The sequence below is a fragment of the Astatotilapia calliptera genome, chromosome 8, assembly GCF_900246225.1.
Source record: "Astatotilapia calliptera chromosome 8, fAstCal1.2, whole genome shotgun sequence".
Taxonomy (NCBI): domain Eukaryota; kingdom Metazoa; phylum Chordata; class Actinopteri; order Cichliformes; family Cichlidae; genus Astatotilapia; species Astatotilapia calliptera.
This window is the reverse complement of record NC_039309.1, coordinates 24,952,065-24,979,679: the sequence shown is the minus strand read 5'-3', so window position 1 is coordinate 24,979,679 and position 27,615 is coordinate 24,952,065. Positions and strand designations below refer to the sequence as shown.

The window sequence follows — 27,615 nt, the reverse complement described above, 5'->3', positions numbered from 1 at the left end:
TGGCACCTTCATACCTCTCTGATCTCTTGCACCCTTATGTTCCATCCGTGCTCTCCGATCCCAGGATTCTGGCCTTTTAAAAGTTCCTAGAGCCAGAAAAAAAAACTATCGGGGAACGTGCTTTTTCTTTTTGTGCCCCATTTTTGTGGGATTAGGCAGGCATGCTCTGTGGAGGTTTTTAAAGCTAAGCTGAAGACTCACTTGTTCATAAATAAAGTTATTATTATTCACTGGAATCCCAAAAAGCCTTAGACATGGCTTTGTAACCTTCTATGATAGACGACAGATTGACAGATGATACTAGATGACAGACAGACTGATAGAGGTCAGTTACTTTGTTTCTCATCTCTTTTTGAGTTTCTTTATATTCTGGCTCATCAAACTGAAGGGCCCATACAAACAGGACCCCCTCAAACTGACTTTTAGTTTTAGTCACCTTGTTTTCCAGCAAATTAACTGTTCTGTCACTAGTTATAAACTAGGAAATTAGCATAAACTAATGTAAGTGCATCCAACCTAATGACATCCTGCTCTGAACAGGCACAGGATGGTGCTAAACATGTTCTAAAACCTTTCAATTTAAACAATTTTTTATTAAATCCAGTTTCACAGACAGTGTTAAATCTAGGACCGATTCTGAGAGCAGGGCTCCATGGTGTAAGTTAGTATTTATATATGTAATGTTTCCATTTTAAGGCCGACTCTATAGCCCTGTTCTTTCATTTTAGATAACTTGTTTTGTGAAACTGACTGATTCTTAACACATGCTGTGATGCAAATTATCTGTCGTTTTGATCATCTGCCCAGCACTATTATTCCGGTTCACTACAGTCTAATACATGTCATACTCACTGTCAGCATGTCATCACACTTCATATCTGGCAGTTCTCCATCTTCACTCTTGTTGTAGAACTTCCTGAAAAAGTTGAAGGCCACTACTGTGTAGAGGTACACCACCACTGCTAATAGGCCAACAGTTAGCACTAGCTGGAGAAGGGGCAAGAAAAGACTGCTGTGATGCAAACAAGGGCAAATATCACAAGCTTCACTCAATATTGACAAATGTTTAATTTTATAATATTCATATAGTGTTCTCACCTGTTTGCCATTGTGTGTGACTGAGGAGAGAATGGTACGCAGTGTCTTAAAACCCATGGCAATGTCCAGTAGATGGGCAGCAAAGAAGAAGTTGTTATAGTGACCCAGAATGGACATGGTCATATACCAGGCCAGATACAGGAAGGACTACAAGGACGGAAGATGGAAATTCAGTCAATGAGTGTAAATGAGCCGCTGGTTTACAATATTAGGTAACATCCAGGCTGCTGATTGTGTAGCTAATAAATCAAATAAAAGCATCATAAAACATTTCAAATGATAATTACCAGACAATAGATTAATGACTCTTGACACAGATGTGGATGACACATCATGATCATTGCTCAGTTAGCAGCTACATTTACATTTATACACCTTCAATGTGGAGGAGCGGCAGCTCTAATCCGAGTCCCTCTCGGATGACCTCACTCTCTCTCTAAGTGAGAGCCCACTCGCTCTTCAGAAAGAGGAAACTAATTAGGAAACTAATTTCTGCCACTTATATTAGCAACCTCACTCTTTATGTTACTACCTAGAACTCGTAACGATAAGTGATGGTAGGAACATAGAATGACCAATGAAGTGACAGTTTCACCACAACAGATTGGTACACTATCCACATCACTGTGGATGCTGCCCCAATTCGTCCGTCCATCTTGTGTTCCACTCCTGAACGAGACCCCGAAATACTCCTCCACTTGGGACAGTAATCTGTCCTTTAGGTGGAGTAGGCACTCCACCTTTTCCAGCTGAGATCCATGATCTCAGATTTGGTTTGCTTCACACTCTGTAGCAAACTATTGCAGTGCAAACTCGAGGTCACCACCTGATGACACCAACACCACAACGAACCACATCATCCGGAAAAAGCACCACAAAAGATTAAATCCTGAGGCCACCAAAGTGGAGACCCTCCACCCTCTGGCTAAGCCTAGATATTCTGCAGAGATGTGACAGCCATGGCAGTCTTCCAAAGCCTTCAGGAACTAAAGATGAATCTCAACCAGGGCCCCTGCCAGTGTGCAGATGTTTACCATCTGTCATGGTAAATGGACTGATTCTTATGTAGCGGTGTTCTACTGTCCTGGAGCGCTCAAAGCACTTCATACAACATGCCACTTTCACCCATTCATACCCACACAAGCACCTTTTTCTACACTTTTAAGTGCTTCCTATCTAACACTCACACATTCATACTCCGATAGATGCATTGGAGAGCAATTTGGAGTTTAGTATCTTGCCCAAGGATATTTGGCTTGCAGACTGAGGGAGCCGGGGATAGTCAGTAGATGACCTGCTTTACCTCCTGAGCTACAGCCACCCCATTACATTTATATTTAGAAATGGCATAGTAAGAAGAAGTAATGATATGACTTGCTAATACCTTACTATTACCTCAGTAAGGCTTAATAGTGTGACATTATTATAAAGTGCTACCCAGTACAGTATAATATCTGCACCATGGAAGTCACTTCAAGACATGTCTGTGAAGAAAACACTACTGGTTTTTCAGTAAGGCATACATTTGACTCACTTTTGATGAGGTCAAACAAAATGACAAACTATGAAACTAGTAACTCCCTGAATTAAAAAATCAATTTATTAGATACTAATATGTATTAATGTAGGAGCACTGCTTTATAAACGATGAGCCAAATGCTTCATATTTATCCCAATATTTTTATATGACATAATTGCCAGACACAATAACCAGAATTTTATCTTATAATGTTATGGGCCGATACAACAGGTCATATGATGCCGTTACTGCTATTGATGTTAAATGCCATAAGCAACTTTAAAACATTTTAAACAGGAACTAGAAAAAAAGTTGAGGTAAACTAAAAATGTCCCTGTGAAATTACTCTGATATAAACAAAAAAGACAAAAGAGTTAAGAACTTCTGTAGGGAATCCACATGATGGAGCCACACATCGCTGTCCTGAGTGATTCTGATTGCTTACATTGTCTGTGAACACAACCCCCAGCTTCCAGATCTGGTACTTGACATCAACAGAGTTCAACCTGTGAACACAGTGAGAAGAAACAAAGTCTTTTTACATGTTTCATGTTTTGATGAAAACGTGAACAGAAATGGTTTAAATGAAAGGGGCTCTCTGTTATGAGAACTGAAGATATCTTAGCGCCTTTACCTGGTATAACCACTTTGAAAACTTATGTAAATGTGACAGGATCATGTCTTGTTCAGTGTTCAGATAAACAATACTGCAGTTCTGTTTACATGATTGTACCTGCTATTCTTTGTTGCAGAAAATTTCTTATTAATCCAAATCCCCCATAGAGGATGACCCCATGGAACCATGACTTTATTAAAGTCACTGTCAGCCAGACTGACAGATGCAGGAAATCTCCTTTGTGTTCTTCTCTGAAGTTTGAGCTCTACGTGAGCTTTAAATGCTGAAGTAGAGTAGAAAATCGCTATGTAACCAACAGTTTACAATTTAAAATCCTCCACTAAATACCATTAAAATGCACACCTAGAACCTGCCCTGTACAGTACAGTTTTAAATTTCATAACAACTGTATGGTGGGTCATTTGGACAGTGATGGAAGGTAAGGGCATGGCCACTTTGACTGACAGGTGACTGGCCTGTAAGTCAGCTGTAACTGATCATTATTCGATTACCTAACTGGCAAACTGCATTTTTAAATGGAGTTACAAAAAATAGAAATAAAATAATCTGATCTAATAATTAAAAAGAAATTTAAAAAATTTCTATGCTAGACTAATGAGCACAGCTTGACTCTTCTACCAAAACTTAAACTCTACTAAGGTTTGTGGTAGACAATTTACGGCAAATTGCACAAAATTTAACACTGAAACACACTTTTTTTCTATGACTGGTATGTGTGTGATAGTTGCTGCTTGGAGGGTGTGCTTATTTGGGATAAGAAGGGGAGTGTGTAACTGGCACGGAAAGTCAATGAAAATAATTTTACTTTGATCTGCTGACAGACTAAATTGATTTTCACATCTTATTATGTTGTGGGACAGTAGACTTAAATGTTTAATTAGATCTATTTAAAATTTCAGAGCTCTAATATGCTACTGTGCCTTAGAAATGTGAAGTTGTGAAGTTTGCGGACGACACTACAGTGGTGGGTCTTATCACCAACAGTGATGAGACGGCTTACAGGGAGGAGGTCAGCGCCCTGACCCACTGGTGTCAAGACAACCATCTCACCCTCAACGTCGCAAAGACAAAGGAGTTGATAGTGGACTTCCGGAGGTGCAGAGAAGTACACACCCCCATCACCATCAACGGCGCTGCTGTGGAGAGAGTGAGCAGCTTCCGGTTCCTTGGCGTACACCTGGCTGAGGATCTTACGTGGTCAGTACACACAAACAAAACAGTGAAGAAGGCGCAGCAGCGCCTCTTCTTTCTCAGGAGACTGAAAAGATTCGGCATGAGCCCCCGCATCCTCAGGACCTTCTATCACTGTGCCATTGAGAGCATCCTCACTGGATGCATCACCACCTGGTATGGCAACAGCACCGCCTACAACTGCAAAGCTCTCCAGCGAGTAGTGCGGTGCTCTGAACAGATAATTGGAGGTGAGCTTCCCTCCCTCCAAGACATCTACAGGAAGCGGTGCCTGAGGAAAGCGGGGAGGATCATCAAGGACTCCAGTCACCCCAGCCATAAACTGTTCAGACTGCTTCCATCAGGAAGGAGGTTCTGCAGCATCCGGTCCCGTACCAGCAGACTGAGAGACAGCTTCTTCCACCAGGCCATCAGACTGCTGAACACGTCATAGACACCTTAGCTTCACTACTGGAACTTTAACATTATGCACTCCACACTGTACAGTAACGCCACTGTTTTGCACATGTCTCAACTCTGTATATTTTATTTTATTTATTTTATATATTCTATTTATTGTTTACTCTATTTAATTTGTAAAATCTGTGTACACACTCACACACACACACACACACACACACACGTAGAAAAATATTTAGTATACACATCCAGAAATGCATACACTATTATATATTGTACATATATTTATTAGTTTCAGATGTAGCCATTCTTGTATTTTGCTTGTTTACATTCTTGTATTTTGCACAACTCTGTTGCTTGTGAAGCTCGCACACAAGAATTTCACTCACATGTGCTGTACCAATGTACCTGCACATGTGATGTGACAATAAAAGTGATTTGATTTGATTTGATTTGAAATAAACAGCAGTGCCAACAGTGCCCTTCACAATGAAATAATCAGCCTAACCTGTCACTAGCCTCAGACAGGTGTTTTGCAACATTTTCAACATCTGTAACTCCCATAAGTCCTGAACCATTTCAAATGAAAGACTTTCAATGGTTCCTGAAAACAGTGACTCTGTGCTTGTCAGGGATTTTAGGGTCATTACAGTAATCCCTGGCACAGTGTTGCAGCAACCCCAAAAAGACGGTTGGAGGTTGGTTGAGAGAAGAGAGAGTTAGTGAGTGTGATGGAGCCCTACAGAAGACACACACACAGCCATGTTTTTATAGTTTTGTTTTTGCTTTTTGCTCTTTTGTTTTCTTTGTTATTTGCCAAAATTTGGATGTGGCGCCTGCCTGGCCCTGAGCCTTACTGAAAAAGAGTTGATGCTTTCAGGAACCATTTGAATTTTTCAATTGTGCCAGTGGTTCGGGAGTTAAGGTAATTTGACCTAAAAGTTTGACCAAAAAATAATTAACTTTAAATTAAATGTTTATTTTAACACTTGGTGTGCTAAGTATTAACCATTTTCTGCAGCATTAATCTCCTGGTTTGTAAAAATGTTGCATTTTACTGTTATATTTTTATGTTCTTTATAGATTTGAATCACCAATTTATCACCATCCTCTAATCAGAATAAGAATCAGAAATACTTTATTGATCCTAAAGGAAATTATAGGTTACAGCAGGCAGTACGCTAATGTCACATGCGCACTTACAAAGGAACCCTCTGACCAAACTTTACACAAACATCACATTGGGAAGACATGTCAGACAGGCATCGAAGGTGTTTGAAAAGGGAGGGGGGATGAGTGTAACTACCCTTTTGAAGTAGGTGACACTCATAGGAATCATTATGTGCCAAATAAGAGTTACTAATATCGATATTCGCATCGATATTGAACCGTTCGATACAGTGCTTTCGGTTCGGTACGCATATGTATCGAACAATACAAAATTTGTAATTTATTTTATCAACTTTCCTTCTGACGATGCTGTCTGTGTTGAGCGCTCAGTGAATCTGCGTTCGACAGTGCAGGCTGCACTGTCGAACGCAGATCCACTGAGCACTCAACACAGACAGCATCGTCAGAAGGAAGAGCGCAGGGCAAGCTAGCGAGACAGAAGTTAAGCTCTCCTTGCAACATGGACCTCCCCCACCCTCATTCAGATCTGGCGTTTGGAATTATTTTGGTTTTCATGTGACGTATGACCCTGAAGGTAAGCGAGTCATGGACTAAAGTAAAACAGTATGTTGGATGTGCCACGCAATGCTCAATTACATGGGTGGGAGCTAGTGTGTTAGCGCAGTTAGATCGTTAACGTGTTGGCCATCCAGCCCCACGCACAGGGCGATCAGGGGTAGCTCGTTAACGGAGATTTGCCGTGTTGTGGCGTTAAGGTCATTTCAACGAGATTAACCTGAAAGCACTAGTGGGAACACAATGAATATGACTGCACATTTACACCGACATCATCCTAGTGCAAAGACAAGTGGAAGCAGACAAAAACAACAAGCATGCTACAAACTTTACCCAAGTCATTTAGACAGCCGTTAGCACATGATTGGTGAGTGATGATAATTTGCGCACCAATTCCTCTGACATCGTCTTATCAATCGTTAGCTTACTATGCAAACATGACAAGTGAAATCTCCCGCAGCTTAAACATGTGAGAGGTTGATCGCGCAGAGAATCGCTGAGCTTATGTGAGTGCGTGTGTAAAAGCAGCAGGATTTATATTTCAGTTCTGCTGAGCCAAATAAGACAGGTCAGGGTGAAGAAGTGACAGCCAAAGAAAAGCTTACCACAAAACGGAGAAGTTATGACAAATCAGACTATAAGGCAAAAAGAAAGTGCAGCTTTATGGTTTCATGGACAAAAGAATTTCTGTGGCTGCAATATGACGAGCTAAATAACCAGGGGTGCACATAAGTGGTCCGCAGGTGCGCATTCGCTGTCAAAATAAAAAACGCGCACAAGGGTTAGGGTTAAATTTAAAAACTGTACTTTTGAGTTAAAATATATATTTATAATTTTAATAAATGACAAATTAAAAAGGCATGAACATTTTTTTTTGTATCGAAAAAATATCGAACCGTGACACCAAAGTATCGAACCGAACCGTGAATTTTGTGTATCGTCGCACCCCTAATATTTACGTGAGCAAAGAAAGTTCATAATATCCAACATAATGCAACTTGCAATGGTGACTTATGCTATGAATCTAACCTGTTCTGGAGCAGGTTGTGCTCCAGATTAGAGACCAGCAGTTATAAAATCACTATGTACTAACTAATCAGTTATCCAGAAAATAGCGCCGCCATTTGTGGAACATCTCTCTGAGGGATCTTTTGTCTTTCCCTGATGAGCATCAAAAAAAGAAACAAAGATTCTAAAACAAACCCATTTTTGATCATTTTTTCCCCCTGTTGGCTGTATTAGAAATATCCTGTCTCAGAGTGACGCTGAAAAACTAGTTCATGCATTTATTACTTCCAGGCTGGACGACTGTAATTCATTATTATCAGGTCCTAAAAACTCACTGAAAAGCCTTCAGCTAATCAAAAATGCTGCAGCAAGAGTCCTGACAGGGACTAGAAAGAGAGAGCAGATTTCTCCTGTTTTGGCTTCCCTTCATTGGCTTCCTGTTAAATCCAGAATTGAATTCAAAATCCTGCTCCTCACATACAAGGTCTTAAATAATCAGGCCCCATCTTATCTTAATGACCTTGTAGTACCATATCACCCTATTAGAGCACTTGGCTCTCGCTCTGCAGGCCTACTTGTTGTTCCTAGAGTATTTAAAAGTAGAATGGGAGGCAGAGCCTTCAGTTTTCAGGCCCCTCTTCTGTGGAACCAGCTTCCAGTTTGGATTCAGGAGACAGACACTATCTCTACTTTCAAGATTAGGCTTCAAACTTTCCTTTTTGCTAAAGCATATAGTTAGGGCTGGACCAGGTGACCCTGAATCCTCCCTTAGTTATGTCTGTGAAGGTTCTCAGTCATCCAGGTCATCGTAGTCAAAGGAGCTTGCAAAGAAAAGCGTCTGGACTTCTTTAAGTTGCTTGAAGACGTTTCACCTCTCATCCGAGAAGCTTCTTCAGTTCTAAGGTCAAATGGTGGAGAGTCCCAGATATAAACCTAGTGGGAGTTTCCCCCCACAGAGGGACAAAAGGACCCCCTGATGATCCTCTAATCGCCTGAGCCAAGGTGTGAAACTGGGCGTGGGTCCCAATCAGCCAGAGTTTCGGGTGTGTTCATTGTGAAACCTGGCCCCACCTCCCTTAGTTATGCTGCAATAGACGTAGGCTGCCGGGGGATTCCCATGATGCATTGAGTTTTTCCTTTCCAGTCACCTTTCTCACTCACTATGTATTAACAGACCTCTCTGCATCGAATCATATCTGTTATTAACCTCTGTCTCTCTTCTACAGCATGTCTTTATCCTGTCTTCCTTCTCTTACCCCAACCAATCACAGCAGATGGCCCCGCCCCTCCCTGAGCCTGGTTCTGCTGGAGGTTTCTTCCTGTTAAAAGGGAGTTTTTCCTTCCCACTGTCGCCAAAGTGCTTGCTCATAGGGGGTCATATGATTGTTGGTTTTTCTCTGTACCTATGAAGCGCCTTGAGGCGACTTTTGTTGTGATTTGGCGCTATATAAATAAAATTGAATTGAATTAATTTATTAAGTTATTTAAACATTGGTAAATGGTAAGTGGCCTGTATTTGTATAGTGCTTTACTAGTCCCTAAGGACCCCAAAGCGCTTTACGCATCCAGTCACACACACATCCACACACTGGTGATGGCAGCTACATTGTAGCCACAGCCACCCTGGGGCGCACTGACAGAGGCGAGGCTGCCGAACACTTGCGCCACCGGGCCCCTCTGGCCAACACCAGTAGGCAACGGGTGAAACGTCTTGCCCAAGGACACAACGACCGAGACTGTCGGAGCCAGGGCTCGAACCGGCAACCTTCCGAACTCCCAACTCTTGAGCCACAATCGCCCCTCACATTAACATATGATCCTTAAATGGACACCTATTTGTACTTTTTGACCTTATATCAAATATGCACGTAGTCTAAGCCTATGTTTTACATTTTGTTTACATTTGTTTTTGCTTGCTCATGAATTATTAAACACCAAAGCTGCAGTGGAAAGGAAAACTCGTAATAATTAATTTAATCAAATACTTGAATAAAATCCATCATAATCCCTGTCTTAATGATAGAGTTGCAATATTGATGATCTGACAATTGGCATTTTTCCAGGCTTCAAATGAGCTAGACTTTTAATTTAGTAGCTATCTTCCAATCTTACTGACCAAAGTGCTTACACACTTCTAATACTATATTACTCTGCAGTGTCTCCTTTCACACATACTCATACTGCTGTGTTGCTTTCAGCCATATTACATGTTTTAATTCTTTGTACAGTACTTTTGAAATTTGCTCACTTCCTGATGCTTTTTTTTTTCCATATTTGTCACCTTTGCATGTTTTAGGTCATCAAACAAAGTTTAACATTAGACAAAGACAACCTGAGCAAAAACAAAATGCAGTTTTTAAATGATGATCTCATTTATTAAGAGAAAAAAATCTGCCCAAATCCTGTGTGAAAAAGTAACTGCCCCTAAACTTTTATTAGTTGTTCAACCAGCAGCAAAAATTGCAACCAGGCATTTGCTTATTGCTTATTGTGTCTTTCATATCGCCGTGGAGGAATTTTTGCTCCCTTTTCTTTGCACAGTTGTTTTAATTCAGCCATATTTGAGGGTTTTGGAGAGTGAACAAGATACCTACAGTCATCCCAAAGGATCTTAATGGGATTTATGCCTGGATCTTACAGTGAAAATGATGGTAGTTTAATTTTACTTTCAGATGTCAGATGTCTATTCATATTAATGTACAGAATTCACCTGCTTGCTGCTACTACTGCACATTCACCCAGTGTATATACTGTATGTATATATATATATATATATATATATATATATATATATATATATATATAAAATGTTCTTCCTCTACACCCCCCCCCCCCACACACACACACACACACAATTTTTGCACATGTCGAGGACCGTGTCAGGCTACATTTCACTGTGTGTTATACTTGTATAACTATGCATGTGACAAAATAAAGAACCTTGAACCTTGAACCTTGAAAAGGGAGTGCCTTGGATTGTTTTGTTATTTAACCCTGTACGTATACCTTGCAAATAGAAGTGGGTTGAATCCAGGAAGTGTTCCTTCTTGAAACAAATTGGGTTTTAAGTGAAGATTTTTAGTAAGCTCCAAAGACATTTGGAGGTGAAAATGTTGAGCTGGTGTGTTTTGGCTTACTGACCTAAAGGATAACTTGAGTGCGCTTAAGCTTCGGGGAACAAACTCATGGCTGGATATTCTCCAGTCATTTTGCAGGGCGAAGACAAAGTTATCTGCTGAGCTGTGTAAATTTTATTCAGCTTTTGTTTCACTCCCTTTGACGAACTGGCTCTTACGACATTTAGCAATTATGAATGGTGTGTTAGGAAGTCATTTTTTTATTCAGTGTTGTCAAAAAACATAATATAATCGAAATGCCGGCAAACGCTATTCCTTTTTTGTTATTTTTGTCTTCACTTTTTTCCAACTTCCTGTCATCAGAATGTCTGCCCCCACCTTTCTTTCACATAAATGCATGATCCTAGCCTTTCTATGTGATTGGCCGCATGTTGTGCCCATCAAAACAATGTCCCGCCCCTGCCTGCATGGATTCTCAGCAGGGCTAAGCAGGAGTCTCGTTTGCGAACAACACGTCTCCAACAACACACTCATGAACAAATAATTTCATTATTTGGGTAGCCAAGTAATAATGTCACTACTCGTTACATAGAAAGATATTATTATAAACATTAGCCGCACCTACTATTAAGCTTAATAAGCTAGCGGTGATTGCATTAGCATCTCTTATCAACAACTAACCCTGAAGGTATGCAAAATTCAATTTTGCTCATTCGGCTAGTAAAAGAACTGACATTAAGTAGACAGATCACAATCATCACAGTGCTATAAACAGTTTAAATGAACTATTTAACATTGTCATGATGTGTAAAAAAAATTTAAAACAAATGAGCTTGTGCCTCTTCTGCAGTTTCAGGGACAAATCCGCTGAGCTATCCTGTCATCAGATTGGAACTATCCTAATAAGACGGCAGTGCCCCCACACTGACATTGTTCCTGTAGTCAGACTTTTCTTCCCCATAACATCTCTCTCTCTCACACATAAACTCTATTACTTGCACACTACACACAGACTACTCACACTGCAGCAAGCGAACTGTCTTTCCTGGGTTTTCTCTTTTTGTGAGCATCACTGAAGTCCAGAGCAGCTTTGTCCAGTCCCAGCAGCTCACTGATTCGGTCATGGCCATAAAACTCCCCATATTTATCCATCACCTGAGAAAGAGCAGGACTTCTTAAACAGATGCTTTCTACGTTTTCATTTCCCAAAACAGTATTCTATCTAGAAAACCTTAAACTACACAGGGAAAGATCACACCAATGTGGCAGGACTGTAGTTTAAGAAAATGAGCTACCCAGTACAACCAGTGTCCTCAAAGACTTGCCAGTTGTACAAGTTCAATTTGGAATTTAGGAAAACATTTTTAAAATATTTTTATCCAGTAAAACAAAACAAAACAAAACTTACCTTTCTCTTCACAAATTTATCCCAGTAGTTATTGGGGAAAGATCTGAAAGTCAAAGGACAAAGTTACTGATGGGTCTGTCTGGCACAGACCCACTGCTGGAACGAGACAATTCTACTACAACAGCAAAATCAAGACGCAAGTCACCAAAGTTCTTTGTGTTACTCGTGCACGAGGGAGGCCCGACTGAAGTCGAGTGTTGTTCTGCCCACTTGACCTCCGTCGGCCTCTCAGCCAGGTTCCCTGTAGCGCTCCTTTTATTGTGGTTACATCAATATGCATAGGTTCATTAACATATGACATCTTACATAGGTATACATGTGAACAAAGAGTACCAGTCTGTGCATAGTGTGTGTGTGTGTGTGTGTGTGTGTGTGTGTGTGTGTGTGTGTGTGTGTGTGTGTGTGTGTGTGTGTGTGTGTGTGTGTTCCTGTGAAGACTCCCCAAGCTGGTGCTAGGAGCGCTGCGGTCCACCTAAACAAAGGGCTCTTATACTTAACCAGACACAGAGTAGGTGTCCTCCTACACCATAAATCACTAAGAGAAGGTGTGACCTCTCTCATGACCTTAAGATGTGTGTGTATGCCAGAACACTCTGAAAGGCACACAGAGTCGTTACAGACTACTAAGGATCAAACCTCTATCAATCTACAAACAATTTTATACTTCTAAGAATATATTGTTATATATTTCTAAGCATAAATGACAATCCACAATATAAACCTAACAGTTACTCTCTCTTTCGCATTTACGCTCAGTTCTTTCTTCACCACAACAGACCGGTACAGCATCCGCATCACTGGAGTCGCAGTCTGTTGATCTCCTGCTCCCCTCTCCCCTCACTCGTGAACAAGACACCGAGTTACTCCTTAACATGGGGCAGAAACTCGTCCCAGAACCAGAGTGGGCACTCCTGCCTTTTCCGGCTGAGCACCATGGCCTCAGACTTGGAGGTGCTGATTCTAATTCCTGACGCGTCATATTTGGTTGTGAACTGCTCCATTGTGAGCTGCTAGCCACCACCTGATGAAGCCAACTGAACCACATCATCTGCAAAAAGCAGAGACAATATTCTGAGGAAGTGGAACCCTTCCACCACTTGGGTATGCCTAGAAGTTCTGTCCATAAAAATTATGGATAGAATCAGTGACAAAGGGCAGCCCTGGTGGAGTCCAACACTCACTGGGAATGAGTCTGATGGTGATGGTTGAAGGCCTTCTCCAAGTCCACAAAAAACATGTAGACTGGTTAGGCAAACTCCCATCCACCCTCAAGTATCCTTTAGAGGTTAAGAGCTTTTCCAGTATTCTGCCACCAGGATGAAAATCACATTGTTCCTCCTGTATCCAAGGATCGACTAATGGATGGACTCTTCTATCCTCACCCCGGCATAGACTTTACCAGGGAGGCTGAGGAGTGTGATCCCCCTATAGTTGGAGCACACTTAACACTTGACTTCCTCTGTGACCTCACCCCCGGTGATGGACGAGTCGTCCCCTTTGTCCCCAGACTCTGCTTCTTTGGAAGTCAGCAGCGCTGCACCTGCACTATTAGGTGCAGCGCTGCTGACTTCGACTGAGGATATTGTTGGGCGGTGGAAGGAATACTTCCAGGACCTCCTTAATCCCACTACAGTGCAGGTAGAGCACCGCTTTCCCCTCCTGAGTCGCCTGATGGTTTGCCTGGATCTCTTCGAGGCAGTCTGAAAGTCATTTGCGGCATGGCCTCTCCGAACTCCTCCCACGCCAAGTTTTTGCTTCTGCAAATGCCTGAGCCGCATTCGCTGTTGGTACCTATTGGCTGCCTCAGAAGTCCCACAGGCTAACCAAACCCGAGGGGACTTCTTCTTCAGCCTGATGCTTTCTTTCACCTCCGGTGTCCACTATCTGGTTCAGGGGTTAACACCATGACATTGCACCAACCACAGGCACTAACACCCTTGCCGCTGCAGTTTAGTGGAGCGACTTCAGCAATTGAGGTCCTGAACATGGTCCATTCGGACTCCATGTCCCCAGTCTCCCCCAAAATGCTGTAAAAGGTCTGCTGGAAGTGGCAGTTGAAGTACTTGCAGACTAGGTGTCCCCAGTGCAGCCTCACTTTACATTTAAGCGCCCCAGATATGTTCAGCATCTTCGCCTGACACCTGATCGAACTTACTACCAAGTGATGATCAGTTGACAGCTCAACACCTCTCTTCACCTGAGTATCCAGAACATGAGTCCACAGATCCGATGATACGATTACATAATCAATCATCAACTTGTGTTCTAGGAATCCTGGTGCCACGTGCACATATGGACACACTTGTGTTTGAACATGGTGTTTGTTATAGACAAACTGTGGTTTGCACATGGGTTTTTGAATCACTCTTTGTCTGGTCCCTTACCCAGGTTGGGTGCAGGTTATTCCCCCAACAAAAATTATATGCTAACTGATCAACAAGAAAGATAATTCAAAACTATAATTCAGTTGAAAATCGGTTGAACCTCTAACAGAATCAGCCTGCACCTGTGCTTAACCCCCATCCTACCAACTGGGTAGGACGCAGCCCTCAGAGGTATAATTTTCTGTCATAACTTATAAGTGATTTCTTGTTTGTTTTTTTAAGCATTTCATTTTCTATGACTTTATCAATCAATTTGTTCTTAATTATGCCACATCATTGTTTCCACTTTGAAAGGTGCTTTTTAAAAAAAATAGAAATGACCTCAGTCAAAAGCACCCAAACTATGCAGGTGTAATAAGCGTAATAATTTATTCAGTTACTGTCTGCCATGAATACTACGTATCACACGGTATAAAGAGAGGTATACTGTACTACGTCATTTTAAAGAATAACAACTCAGAGGCCATCATGGCATTCATGATCTGGATGAGAAACTTTAAAGACTGGAAGTTATCAGAACATTGCAGATGTCGCCAAATCTACCTGAGACTGACTGAAGCTCTGGTCATGTTACACATGAAAAGGAGAGCTGATGTTGCAACCTTCCAAGCCCTAGTCCAGTCACTGAGGAAAACTTACTAATGTGACTCTCAAATGTTTGACTGGAAAATCTACTTGAAAAGGGATTTAGTTTAGTACGAAAACACAGACAGGAAGGTAGCAACTGTTTGCTCTTCCTATTACATGCCAGCATTCCCTGAGCAAAGCATGAGGAAAACTGCGTGCTATAACTGCTTACAGTGTGTTTTTAACTGTAATTGTTTTTGGTCATTTCCAGCACAATCATGGTGAGAGTTGATTCACATTGCATTGTTGGTCTCTGCAAGGGTTGTAACTGATTCTGATTGATGCAGGAAACACTGGCAGGATTAGATCTTTGGCCTCATTGGTTTTGTGCTTACTTCCAATATTTTATACTGGGGTAAAATTACTCTAATTGGGTTCATATATAAATACAACACAAATAACGTTTGATTAAATTTAATGAAAACTAGGTGATATCAGAATCAAATTATGGTAAACAAGCTGTGAATAACATGGAGTATATTTGGGATAAAAGCTGCAAGTTGCATTAAAGAAAAGTATTGATTTTTGTTTCCAAAATATGCAATTTAATTGCAACTTTGCAAACATAATAAAAGTCTTTTTTTTAGATGAGATTAAATAATGACTATTAATTCATTGACTATAAATATGGGTTGCTAATATTATTATTAATATTATTATTATGCTATTATATTTATTTCTTGCAGTAAATTATTCTCAGGGTGCCCACTGACCCCAATCACCACTGGATGTATGTTAAAAATGGCAGAAGGTTGAGGGTTAATAGGCTGTCTACAAATTATATCTTCTATTTCTTTATAGATGCAGCAGTCACTTGTTTTCGTGAATGAAAATAGTCTGTATAACAAACAACAATTTGATATACACATGCACACTCTCGTGTAGGGACAGAGGTCTACTTACTGTGTGTTGATTACCAGTCTGTCCCACTGTCCTTTGATGTCATCTTCTGATGGCTGCTCTGTTATATAAAGGCCATCAAATTCCAGCTTCCTAGCGACCTCCTTTTCACGTTTAAAGATCACCAGTGGCACCTATATAATGCACACAAAAAGTGGAGAAATGCAGATGTCAATGGGTTCTAGACTTAAGACTAACTGTAAATGATTGAAACTCTTAACTCTTAGTAACTGTCCTTATATTGAAATACATGTCAGTTTGTCCAGTTTCACATTTCTACACAGAGATTTGACCATAATTAAAACTTCAGACAGATTTAAAGTGAACTGATGGTAAATAATGTGTCCTGTTCTCCTACAGGTTGACTGTTTTACCTACTGTATTTCAGATTTACAGGACAGACTTGATTGTAATGAAGCAGTCCTTCTGAATAAATCTCTGATGGGACACAGGATTCCTTTATTTCAAACATACCGATTCATCTAAAGCTGCCTCATGCCATTTTGTTTCCAAAAAGATGCACAGGTGTAAAGCCTGAGTACTTGCTCTATTAGTTTAGTAAGTATGTTACTACTACTATGTTAACTTGCTCAAGAGGTCTGCTCATTTGTGATTTAATAATTTGCATTGATCTTGGTAGAATGGATTGACCTTTATTGAAATGACCAGACTACATCTTTGTCCATAAATTTAATGTAGATTACCCGTAGACCTTTCCAAAGCTTTGTTGTGTGGCATTGCACAAATTTGACCGACTGGCGTAAGATTTAATAACAAACTCTGTGGTTGTTAATGGCAAATACTACATTGCGGATTCTAACATTTTGCACTCATTTCTGTTGTATGTCACAGTGAATATCCTACCTTAAGACAGTAGTATCCAATGATGCAGAAGAAGGAGATGACCGTGTGCAGGACAGCAAGGATCCGTAACATGGGCTCCATGTAGCCACTGCTCTCTTCCAGGACAAAACGAACGGTGACAGGCTTCTGGGGCATGCTGGTCTGATCCATCACCTCTTCCTTTGCATCCACAGTTGCCCCACCTAGTGGATCCCACTGAATGCTGCTCTCTGAATGGCTGGTGTGCACAACTTCCCTCTCCTCAGTCACTGATGAGGATGTAGAAACCTGGAAGGGAAAATTTTAGTCTAGTTATGTAAGCAAATAAAACAATAAGAAAACAAAGTAAAATAACATCAGTATCAGCTATTAGTCCAAAATTTAGTTTTAATTTTTATGACTGATTTGTTCTGAACCCCAACTTCAGGCTCTATAGCAGGGGTGGGCAACTCCAGACCTCGAGGGCCAATGTCCTGCAGGTTTTAGATGTGTCCTTGGATCCATTACAGCTGATTTAAATGGCTAAATGACCTCCTCAGCATGTCTTGAAGCTCTCCAGAGGCCTGGTAATGAACTAATCCTTTGATTCAGGTGTGCTGACCCACCGTGACATCTAAAACCTGCAGGACACCGGCCCTCGAGGCCTGGAGTTGCCCACCCCTGCTCTATACTAAAGATTCTAAACCAAGCTATAAACACAGCAAAGACTGAGTCTGAGTCTTCTGAAGCAACATACAATGTAGTACTGGCATACTAATTATTAACAGAATATTAAATGATTTGTGATTTGCATTTGCACAAGTTTGTACCAGTTTTGTCCTTATTCGTAATCTAGCACAGCAATGAAACTTTTTTTCCTAACCCTTGGATTTCCCTTGAAAAGGCTGGAGCCTACACGTCGCTCTCGCTCTGCAGGCCTACTTGTTGTTCCTAGAGTATTTAAAAGTAGAATGGGAGGCAGAGCCTTCAGTTTTCAGGCCCCTCTTCTGTGGAACCAGCTTCCAGTTTGGATTCAGGAGACAGACACTATCTCTACTTTCAAGATTAGGCTTCAAACTTTCCTTTTTGCTAAAGCATATAGTTAGGGCTGGACCAGGTGACCCTGAATCCTCCCTTAGTTATGCTGCAATAGACGTAGGCTGCTGGGGATTCCCATGATGCTTTGAGTTTTTCCTTTCCAGTCACCTTTCTCACTCACTATGTGTTAACAGACCTCTCTGCATTGAATCATATCTGTTATTAACCTCTGTCTCTCTTCCACAGCATGTCTTTATCCTGTCTTCGTTCTCTCACCCCAACCAATCACAGCAGATGGCCCCGCCCCTCGCTGAGTCTGGTTCTGCCGGAGGTTTCTTCCTGTTAAAAGGGAGTTTTTCCTTCCCACTGTTGCCAACGTGCTTGCTCATAGGCGGTCATATGACTGTTGGGTTTTTCTCTGTACCTATGAAGCACCTTGAGGCGACTTTTGTTGTGATTTGGCGCTATATAAATAAAATTGAATTGAATTGAATTCATAGGGAAAGAGGCAGGGTACACCTTGGACAGTTCACCAGTCTATCACAGAGCTACCACATATAGAGCGACAACCATTCGCACTCACATTCACATGTGTGTGCAATTCAGAATCATCAGTTAGCCTAACCTCAATAACAAGAACCATTAAATCCCAAACTGCTAGCTGGCACACTCCATCTCACTGCCTTTTTATCCGCCATGTCGATGTAGCAAAGTCACTTTGAAGAGTGAAACTGGTTGCAGACCTGGTCTCTTCTTTAAAGAATTCACTGCAGAGGCAATAAATTGGTAAGTTCATTGTAAATGGTTACAATGATTTTGTTCTTCCTATGGTTTCCAACCACTGTTTTCCCTACTGAGACTGCAGGATAAACAACAACAAACAACTTTCTCATTTTACTCAGCGCAAATAGAAGAACACTCATTAATGAGAAGTACAATGAGTGTATTAGTGCTCTTTAAAACATGCACTCACTCCTACTCTAACTCAGGCAAGCGTAAGACTTTCCACTGCAAAGGCCCATAAAACAAAAAAAATTTTCAAGTGTCCATAAGCAGTAAAATCCCTTGTATCATGTGCCTTCAATAATTGCACTGTTTAATTTGAAACCATTGCATGCAGCACCACACTCTGTAGAAGAAGATGTGCAGAATGTAATCACAAGAACATCCTTGGTACTGTTACCTTATAGAACAGAAGGATAAAGTTTATTGCAAAGGCAACAAACAGAGCCAACATCCTCATGTTGTAAAAGTTTCTGGCGAAGTAGTTCTGTAGGAGAAACCAAAAGATGAGCAAAAAAAGTGTTTTTTAAAGCTATGGATTGAGATGTTGTATAATAATAAGAATAATAATAATGATAAGAAGAAGACAAAGAAAAAGAATAAGCTGTCCATACCAGCAGTTTCCTCTGGTAGGCAATGATCTTCTTTAAGAAAGCTGACTCCTGAACATCAGGTTCGTCAGACTTTGAGGTGTGATGCCTCCTCATTTTTGGTTTCATCGTCTCGTTCTTTGACTGTTTCTCTTGTTTCTCTACATCATCACTTCTGAAAACATAAGCCAACACACAGATATTTTTAAAATGACATTACTGTTTCACTGTGGTTTTATTCGTTTACTGTCTTTTTAGGTTTTTGGAGTTTAAAATGAATGGACTAATGCTTGTTATACACTATAAAGCAGCGGTCCCCAATCTTTTTTGCGCCACGGACCGGTTTATGTCCGACAATATTTTCACGGATCGGCCTTTAAGGCGTCGCGGATAAATCCTGTACCGGTACCAAAAAAACAAGAAAATTTATTCACAGCACACGGGAAAAGCCCCAGGGAAACTGAGTTAATGATAAAAAAAATAAATAAATAAAAACCCTGAAAACTGTAAATTTAACACCCGAGTCTCAACTCTCGCGGCCCGGTACCAAAGGATTCACGGACCAGTACCGGTCCGTGGCCAGGAGGTTGGGGACCACTGCTATAAAGCATTCTTTAATGCTGTTTGATGTGATTATTTCACTAAAAAAAAAACCACCATCAGGTCCTAAATGTATAAGTGAAAATGCACACATGCATTTATGCAATTCAAACATCCAGTTCCAAAAATATTTTACGTACTCAGATGGTTTTTGAGGTTCACATTTACTCTCTAGTTTTGATTCCATCTCCTCTGAGGCAGAGCTCTTTGACTGAAACAGAAAAATGAACAGTTAGACAAATATCCACAGCCACATTTGGTCACTTTTGTGGCTGATGACATGCTTGTACTGTTACTGTTGTAAAACGTCAGTATTTCTATGTTGAAATAGGCAGAATTTAGTCAGAGGAGTCAGTGAAGTTGTGCAACATCTGAATCAAAATCTTAAGACATTCGATCATTTGATCAAAGCTCACAGACACATTAGCTGATTATGAAATTCTTATCTTTTACCATTCAAAATCAGCAGCTGTGAGAGCTGTGATCCATTTTAAACAGCTCAAGATAAACCTCCATGAAAGGGAGCAGTAAAGTTTCCACCATGTGGAAGTTAACATTTCAGTGGCTATCAAACTAGCTAAAAGCACATGTTTCTGAGCGGATGGAGAAAGTAGAACAGAAATATGTAAAGTCGACAGACTTTAACCATTTTTCAAGAAATTGGAGTGTCCAACTGTAAATCTGGGAGATTCCAATTGCAGATATTAGAGTCATCTATGTATAAAATGAAAATGTATTTGTTGATGATTGTTTAAACATGTTGTTTCACCATGTCCCAAACACCAAATACGAGGGCTGAGGTCCCAAATATGCTGTTTATTAGATCTGCCCCTCTGCATCATAGAAAACGTAATACATGGTTGTCTACCATAGGTTATCACTGTAATCTCTGCCAGAAATCAGTTGGCAAAGGCCAATACTACACTTACAAAGCAGTTTATTTATTTTAATAAAAGATATGGGAGATTGACAGCCGACTGCAGGGATGCTGAGACATCGATGCCTGGGTATTCAGACTTGTTAAACACTGGTATATCATAGAGCAGTGAAATCCTTTCATTGGAATATTCAAAGGTAGAAATACAGATTTAGTCCAATTAATCCTGGACTCTGATATATGTCACCAAAACCTTTAAAAGAAAGAATACTCACGGCTGAGGGGTAAAAAGCAAAGAAAGGAGAAAAGAAAAAAGTGGAGGGGAAAAAGCAGAGCCTCTCACTTGTGTCATGAAAGAAAGTAAGAAAGAAAGAAATCACCTGATGTCTCCATCTGACTTCAGGTTGGGGTGCTGTGGATGGAGTTGGAAGGGGAACCGGGGAGTTGAGAAGTTCAGTAAAGCTGGCGTTGGGGTTATGGGGGGTGATTTTGTACTGGCCCCCTTCCCTTCTTAAGTCCAGACCAAAAATGTCTGACAGCAGCTCTGTCTCACTGGTATTGACTGTCAGGTCAGCCAAGTCTTCCCCGGTGGAGCTGTGATCAGATCTTTTCTCCCTGTTCTCCCCCTCACCGCGTACCTCGTCCTGAGTAGGGTCTGGCATATTGGCCAACAGCTCTGACACCTAGGGGCAGAGGCATTTTAGCTATTAGCAAACAGCTGTTACTTTATCTAGACTGTTCTTTATTTTGTTATTTTAAAGAAAATCTATAATAACCTTTATGGTCTTGGCCCCCTCCACCAGGTTTTCTCCAATGAAAGTGTTGTAGAAGATTCTGCAAAATCCTCGAGCCACATTGAATGCCACATGGAGGAGGCCCAACAACACCGACCAGTAGGTGGAGACCAGGGTGGTTACCATGTCCTTCACAGTCATGTTCTTTATCTTCTTCATTTGCTTCTTTAAGCTCTTCATGGACAGTACCTGAAACCAAAGCAAAGTTACTGGTGAACTGTGTGTTCAGTAGTATTACTGTAGACATTGTCAAGAAAGGTGAGACTGAAAGAAACTGAAGTCCCCGTGGCTTATCTCTTATTACATCTGAGAGACGGTGAACGGTCTTAGCACCAAATTTACATGTGATTTTGCTGATAGTTAATCATGCTTAATGGCTTAATATTGATCAGAATATAATCAAGTTTAACCAATACAATGAATCAGAAGATATAATCAATCTACTAACAGATTTTGTATGAAGTGGCTAGTCCAAGGATGGAAGCTGTGTGTGCATGTATGTATGTAAGAAGGAGGGAGGGGGAAGTGAATGAAACTCTAACAAGACAATGATATTAGAAAATGTATGATATTGATATGGCATTAGTAAAAAAAAGAAAAGTAAAAGAAAAGTAATTGAAGCTATGGCTTGGCTAATTTGGGTTGAAAGTGATCATTCAGTAAATGTGTAGATGTCACGGTTCTGGCTCATTTTCACCCAGCATTTTGAGTTTCTTATGTTTTGGTTTATTTTTGCATTATAGATTATTTTCTGATTCTCTTGTGCTTTATTGATTATTATTAGAATTCTATGTTTCAGTTTATTCTGGTTAAGGCTTTAGTTCTTAGGTTTTGTTTTGGTGTCCTCGTTTTTCCTGCAGGTGTAGTTCAGAGTCGAGTCTGCGTCTTTGTGTTGCCATTTCCTGTTTTATTGTGAAGGTCCACGTCTTATGTCAGTGTGTCTCGTTAGCCCTAATCTCTCCCAGCTGCCTCTCCCTCCTGTTTTCCATTCCCTGATTACTCCCCTGTGTATATAAGCCTTGTGTTTGCCTTTGCTCTCTGTCGTGTCGGACCCTCAGGTTGTGCCTGTGTGTTTCTGTTCTCAGTGTTCATTGTTCAGTTCATGTTTTGTTTCGTCGCCAGCAGAAAAGCTGAGGTTTACAGCTGCAATTCAGTCTCCGAGTCCTGCGTTTGGATCCTCGTCACACAGAGCCCTGACAGTAGATAATTATTTTAACAATACAAACGTACGACAATATATGGTATTTCTACTTAAAATTATGTTTCTGTCTCATTGTATGTTTCGTGGTGAGCTTATCTGACTGTGTGGGAGACATCTTTTCCATCCAGTGTCACACATCTTTAGAGGATCTGCCATTTGCTGAATTCAAGGTTTAAATATATATATGTATCTAAGAGTTTTCAAATTGGAATCAAGTTTCTTATCTCTGTTCTTTTGAAAACAGAAAGCATTACTTTCAAAACTGTTCAAATACTATTTTAGAATATTCCAAAATACACCCAGAGTGAGCTGTTAGCTAGGCTCAGTGTGTAACTCACCTTTATTAGCAGCATGATGTTATATCGAAGTGCTAGCAGTGCCATGTAGACAGTGGTGACAGAAAAGAACCCCACATCGGGGTTCTCCTCATCTGGCTTCTCACGCTCGCTCTCCTCTTTTATCGACAAGCGCTCACCAGCGTCAGACATCTGAGCCGCCAGCTGCATTTCAAATATGGTGTCCTCACAGAAATTCACAAACAGCTCCATCTTCTCTTTCTCCCCTCCTTCATTCACCACATCAAAGATGAACTGACGCTTGGATTCCTTTACCTAGGATAAAAATACAAACTTTGGCATTGGTAGTGACATACTACACTAAAAGGACAAATGTCATAGTTTCTGATGTATTCGCTGTATTTACCTGAGGTTTTTCCCACTGTGTACGACTGGACTCGCTGATCTCAAAGTAGACCCTCTCGATCCGCTTTGCACTTCCCATAATCTCGATACGGCCTAGGTATGGTTGGAAGTAATTGAGGACACTTTCTGCCAACTCCAGGAAAGTCTGCAGCCGGGTGTCATGAGGCATGTGCTCTGACAGGTTGGTCAGCAAAACCGCCACGTTGAAGCCAATGTCCTGTGAATTTGAAAATCAATTTTTCGTGGGATTTTTCAGTTTTGAATGAAACACTTCTATCCATATCTTCTCTATTATGCAGTAATTTCTGGGTAAATATGAAGTGCTTCTCTGTAATTTGCTGAATCTCAACCAGGAGCATTTGTAAATTTGTACTTGTACTCCACCTTAAATGTAATAGCTGACCAAATATACCAGGATTGGATTGAGAGTGTGCAACACAGAAAACAAGCAAATGAAGCAAAACCAACTTAAAGATGCTAACAAATAATGACTAAACAAGAAAAAGGAAAATGGAAACAGAAGATACTGAGTGAAGCCAACTTATTGGCGATCGTGGCTCAAAGAGTTGGCAGTTTGTCTTGTAACCGGAAGGTTGCCGGTTTGAGCCCCAGCTCGGACAGTCTCGGTTGTTGTGTCCTTGGGCAAGACACTTCACTTACCGCCTACTGGTGGTGGTCAGAGGGGCCGATGGCGCGATATGGCAGCCTCGCTTCTGTCAGTCTGCCCCAGGGCAGCTGTGGCTACAACTGCAGCTTGCCTCCACCAGTGTGTGAATGTGAGAGTGAATGAGTAGTGGAATTGTAAAGTGCTTTGAGGGCCCCGAAAAGCGCTATATAAATCCAATCCATTATTATTATTATTATTATTATTATTATTATTATTATTATTATTATTATTATTATATTGGAGATTATGTATCGGAATTTCAGGAGCGGGACCACGCCCCCAAACACGCTCCTTCCGGTTGTCATCTATATAGGTTCCCCCAGTTCTGCAAACCGTTCATTCTCGTTTACGTGCCCCACCCTCCCTCCTTGTTCTCAATTCTTTAACTTCACTTTTATTTAGTACACGGCGATCTGCCAGGCCCGGGAGCCGTCGCCAGTCCCCTTCGAGGCCTTCCCCAAACCACAGCTCAATTCATGTCCAAGCATCACCTTTACCTACTAAAACGCTGTCAAACCTAAACTGAGGATGTGGGCCCGGCTAGTGAAAAAAGACTACTTGGGCAGGCTGCCCAGTTCTTTTAACTGACTGCCCAATAATATTTTGAAAAACTAGATGTATTAAAAAGGGTGTTTGTTTCAAAACAAGAGCTATAAAATGATCAGTTACACTCTCATCTTGATTTTTAAATATCCTCAACTCCAAAGTATGGGAAGACAAAAAGAAAAAACAAACAGAAAATTCAATAAAAGTCCTGAGTCCTGGTGAGAACTCTCAAAAATGTAATCAGTTTGTGTTTTTTGATTACTTACCTTGGCTGGCTCATGAAAGCGCTCCACAAACTCTTCATAGTCAAGAAGTTCATTCTCATCAGTTTCAGCACATGACAGCAGGTACTCCGTCTCTGACTGGGTGTAGTGTTTATGGCTCTCCATGGCTTTATGAAAGTCCCTCTTGGAGATGACACCTGTTAGGTCAAACACAAATCTATAAACTTGGAAATATTCCTGGATTCAAATGATGTAATTCCACAACAACTTATAGAAAAATAAATTACATGGACTGGCTTCCACCTCTCAGTCTTTGAATTCAGGTGTTTTCTGTCACATTGTCACAGTGTATAAAATCAAGCACCTTGGCATGCAGTCTGGCTTTACAAACAATACTGAAAGAATGGGTCATTCTAAAGAATTACCTGAATTTGAGCATGGTAATGCAATTGAATACTACCATTTCGACAAATCAGTATCTGAAATTTCTTCCCATGCTTGATTGCGTGATCGGCTATAAGTGGTAATAATGTAAAGTGGAAGCCACAGCAAGTCAGCCACAAAGTGACAGTTGCAGTGACATAAAGTTGCAGAGCAGGGATCACCGAGTGCTGAGGTGCGAGGAATCAATAACTGATTCAAGCTGCAGAGTTTTAAACCTCCTCTGACACAGTTCTTTTGTCCACATGTTTTCAGAGCCTTGCCTTTTCCGTCAGGGTCATATTCCTTGAACCCATCTGAGGAGGTCAGGTCCTTCAGTTTGAGGAACATGTCGAAGAACTTAAGGATCATCTCTACATTGTTGGAGGACTCAACCAACATATCCACCATCTGCTTTCCAATGGTCCCATTCACCACATTACCTGGCAGGACAAAACAGCACATTTGCAACCTAAGAATACACTAAGACCACCACACATTTGTGGTTTCTTCACTCTGTTCCCTAAAATCACTGTGGTAGAACTAAAAAAGAAAGAAAAGAAAAAAACAACAACACAGAACTAGTTACCTTGTTTTTTGTGGCAACATACAGAAGAAATTCAATTTCACAAAGAAGACAAGCTTCACAGAGATGTTCAGTGTATTTATTCACAAGGTACTGTAGCAAAATGTAACTTGTAATGCCCTTAACGGCAATGTTCCCTCACTTAAACTAGTTTTGGGAGGACGATCATTTTGTAGGAAATGTTGTAGAACTGCTCTTCTGCAACACCGTGACACCGCTAACCTCTGAGACACCTGAGATAATGAATTTCAATACCCAAACCTGTATTTCTATGATTTCTTTCATGATGATTTGTTAAAGCAAACCTACCCTCTAACATAGACAGCAGCATAACCACCATGTCTTTCTGCAGATCCATCAGTTCCTTCAGTAACTCGATCTGACTGGAGTCCTGAGGCAAAATAAATTAAAATAACATAAAATGTTTAAAGAATTCAGCAGCCACATGTGCTCATGATGTGTTAAAAAGTAACAAAGAGTGTGATGGAATGACAGTGGTCAGTCAAAAGTCTAACATGAAGTGCTAAGATGTATATGTTTCCTGTCTTTGGCCCCAAATTTTGGTACACTTCACCATGATTCAACTCAGCAGGCACTATACATATCAGTTTAATGCTTTTGTGCTGTTGGGTGAATTTGGTCAGTAAAGCTATTTTGGCAAAGTGCAACTTTTTTAAAAACTTACTTAGTGAAATGAATAATTCTTCTTCTTTTAAAATGGTAACATATATCTTGTTATAAACTCCTCCACATATAAATGGGTTCTGCAATGATGATCAACCATTGTACTGAAGATATAGTTGTAATTATTTATAAGCAATTTGATATAAAGCACATTTAGATGTTTAGATTAGGCATGTAGAGCTAAAGCTATGGGGCTGGCATGAAAAAACACGGACACCTGAGATAAGAAAGGAAATAGCTGAAAGAGCTAAGAGAGCTCTGGTTATGGATCTCAGTCTACGCTAATAAGGAACCAACATACCAGCAAAACTACCAGCCTTGAAGTTCCAGGAAAACATGTTCTAAAACTAAAGGGAGACATAATTTATTCTGATTTTTAAGAGTTCTTAACTGAAAGAACAGATGACCCTAAACTTGTGACTGACTGGTAGACTTCGTTCAGATATAATGCCTATCACATTAGACTCACATCACTGGCCAATAATACCCTGAAGCACAGATATTGGTAGTGTCTCGCGATTTTTTTGAGAATCAGAGATATTTATGAGTGATCTTTGTTTTTTATAGAATATAATGAAAATGATTCTTGGGAAAAATAATCCACAAGTTGCCAACTGTGTTATGTCTAGTGGCATTGATCATTATCTCAGAGCCTGAGTCTGCAGACACCCATCACTAAATTTACGTACCTGAGACAATTTCATCTGCATGTGAGCAAAAACATGTAGAAAGCCAACCACAGCATCCCACAGTCGACTATGGGCTAAACTCTGCTGGTTGCCGGTGCATGGACCCTAGAAAAGCATTAATAAGTGTGAATGTATTTTACAGATACAACCTCAGAAAATGACTCAAATGAAGCTTTTTCACGAAATGAATGTGACTTTAAAACTGTCCATTTTATTGGACATAATATTACAGATCACTGGGTCCCATTACTGCCCCAATGCTGGGAAGATCATTGCAGGTTTATCAGTCTGCTTGTTTTCCAATTTTTTACTTCTAATTAAGCAACAGCTGTCACTACAGTAAAAAACAAAAATAGAAACAAACTATAAACTCTATGACTTAGTACCTATAACATGACTGTATAGTAGTGATTTAAAGTGGACATGAATGACTACGTGTATGCATTTAATTGTTTTAAA

The 27,615-nt window shown here is 40.6% G+C and overlaps 1 protein-coding gene across 7 annotated transcripts in view; it reads right to left on the bottom strand.

The window, feature by feature from the left end:
* ryr2a (ryanodine receptor 2a (cardiac)) overlaps positions 1-27,615 on the bottom strand; it is a 301,573-nt gene that overhangs the window by 11,682 nt on the left and 262,276 nt on the right. For all 7 annotated transcript variants that reach the window (XM_026177557.1, XM_026177561.1, XM_026177558.1 and 4 more), the window contains 18 exons: positions 27,157-27,261; positions 26,093-26,174; positions 25,482-25,640; positions 24,820-24,974; positions 23,342-23,557; positions 22,978-23,250; positions 21,421-21,627; positions 21,025-21,327; positions 19,908-19,978; positions 19,192-19,342; positions 18,978-19,064; positions 16,799-17,065; positions 15,938-16,068; positions 12,024-12,066; positions 11,637-11,770; positions 3,063-3,123; positions 1,099-1,245; positions 853-987 (listed from right to left, as the gene is read on the bottom strand). In XM_026177557.1, the coding sequence (XP_026033342.1) occupies positions 853-987; positions 1,099-1,245; positions 3,063-3,123; positions 11,637-11,770; positions 12,024-12,066; positions 15,938-16,068; positions 16,799-17,065; positions 18,978-19,064; positions 19,192-19,342; positions 19,908-19,978; positions 21,025-21,327; positions 21,421-21,627; positions 22,978-23,250; positions 23,342-23,557; positions 24,820-24,974; positions 25,482-25,640; positions 26,093-26,174; positions 27,157-27,261 (2,727 nt within the window). The remainder of the gene's footprint in view (positions 1-852; positions 988-1,098; positions 1,246-3,062; positions 3,124-11,636; positions 11,771-12,023; positions 12,067-15,937; positions 16,069-16,798; positions 17,066-18,977; positions 19,065-19,191; positions 19,343-19,907; positions 19,979-21,024; positions 21,328-21,420; positions 21,628-22,977; positions 23,251-23,341; positions 23,558-24,819; positions 24,975-25,481; positions 25,641-26,092; positions 26,175-27,156; positions 27,262-27,615) is intronic.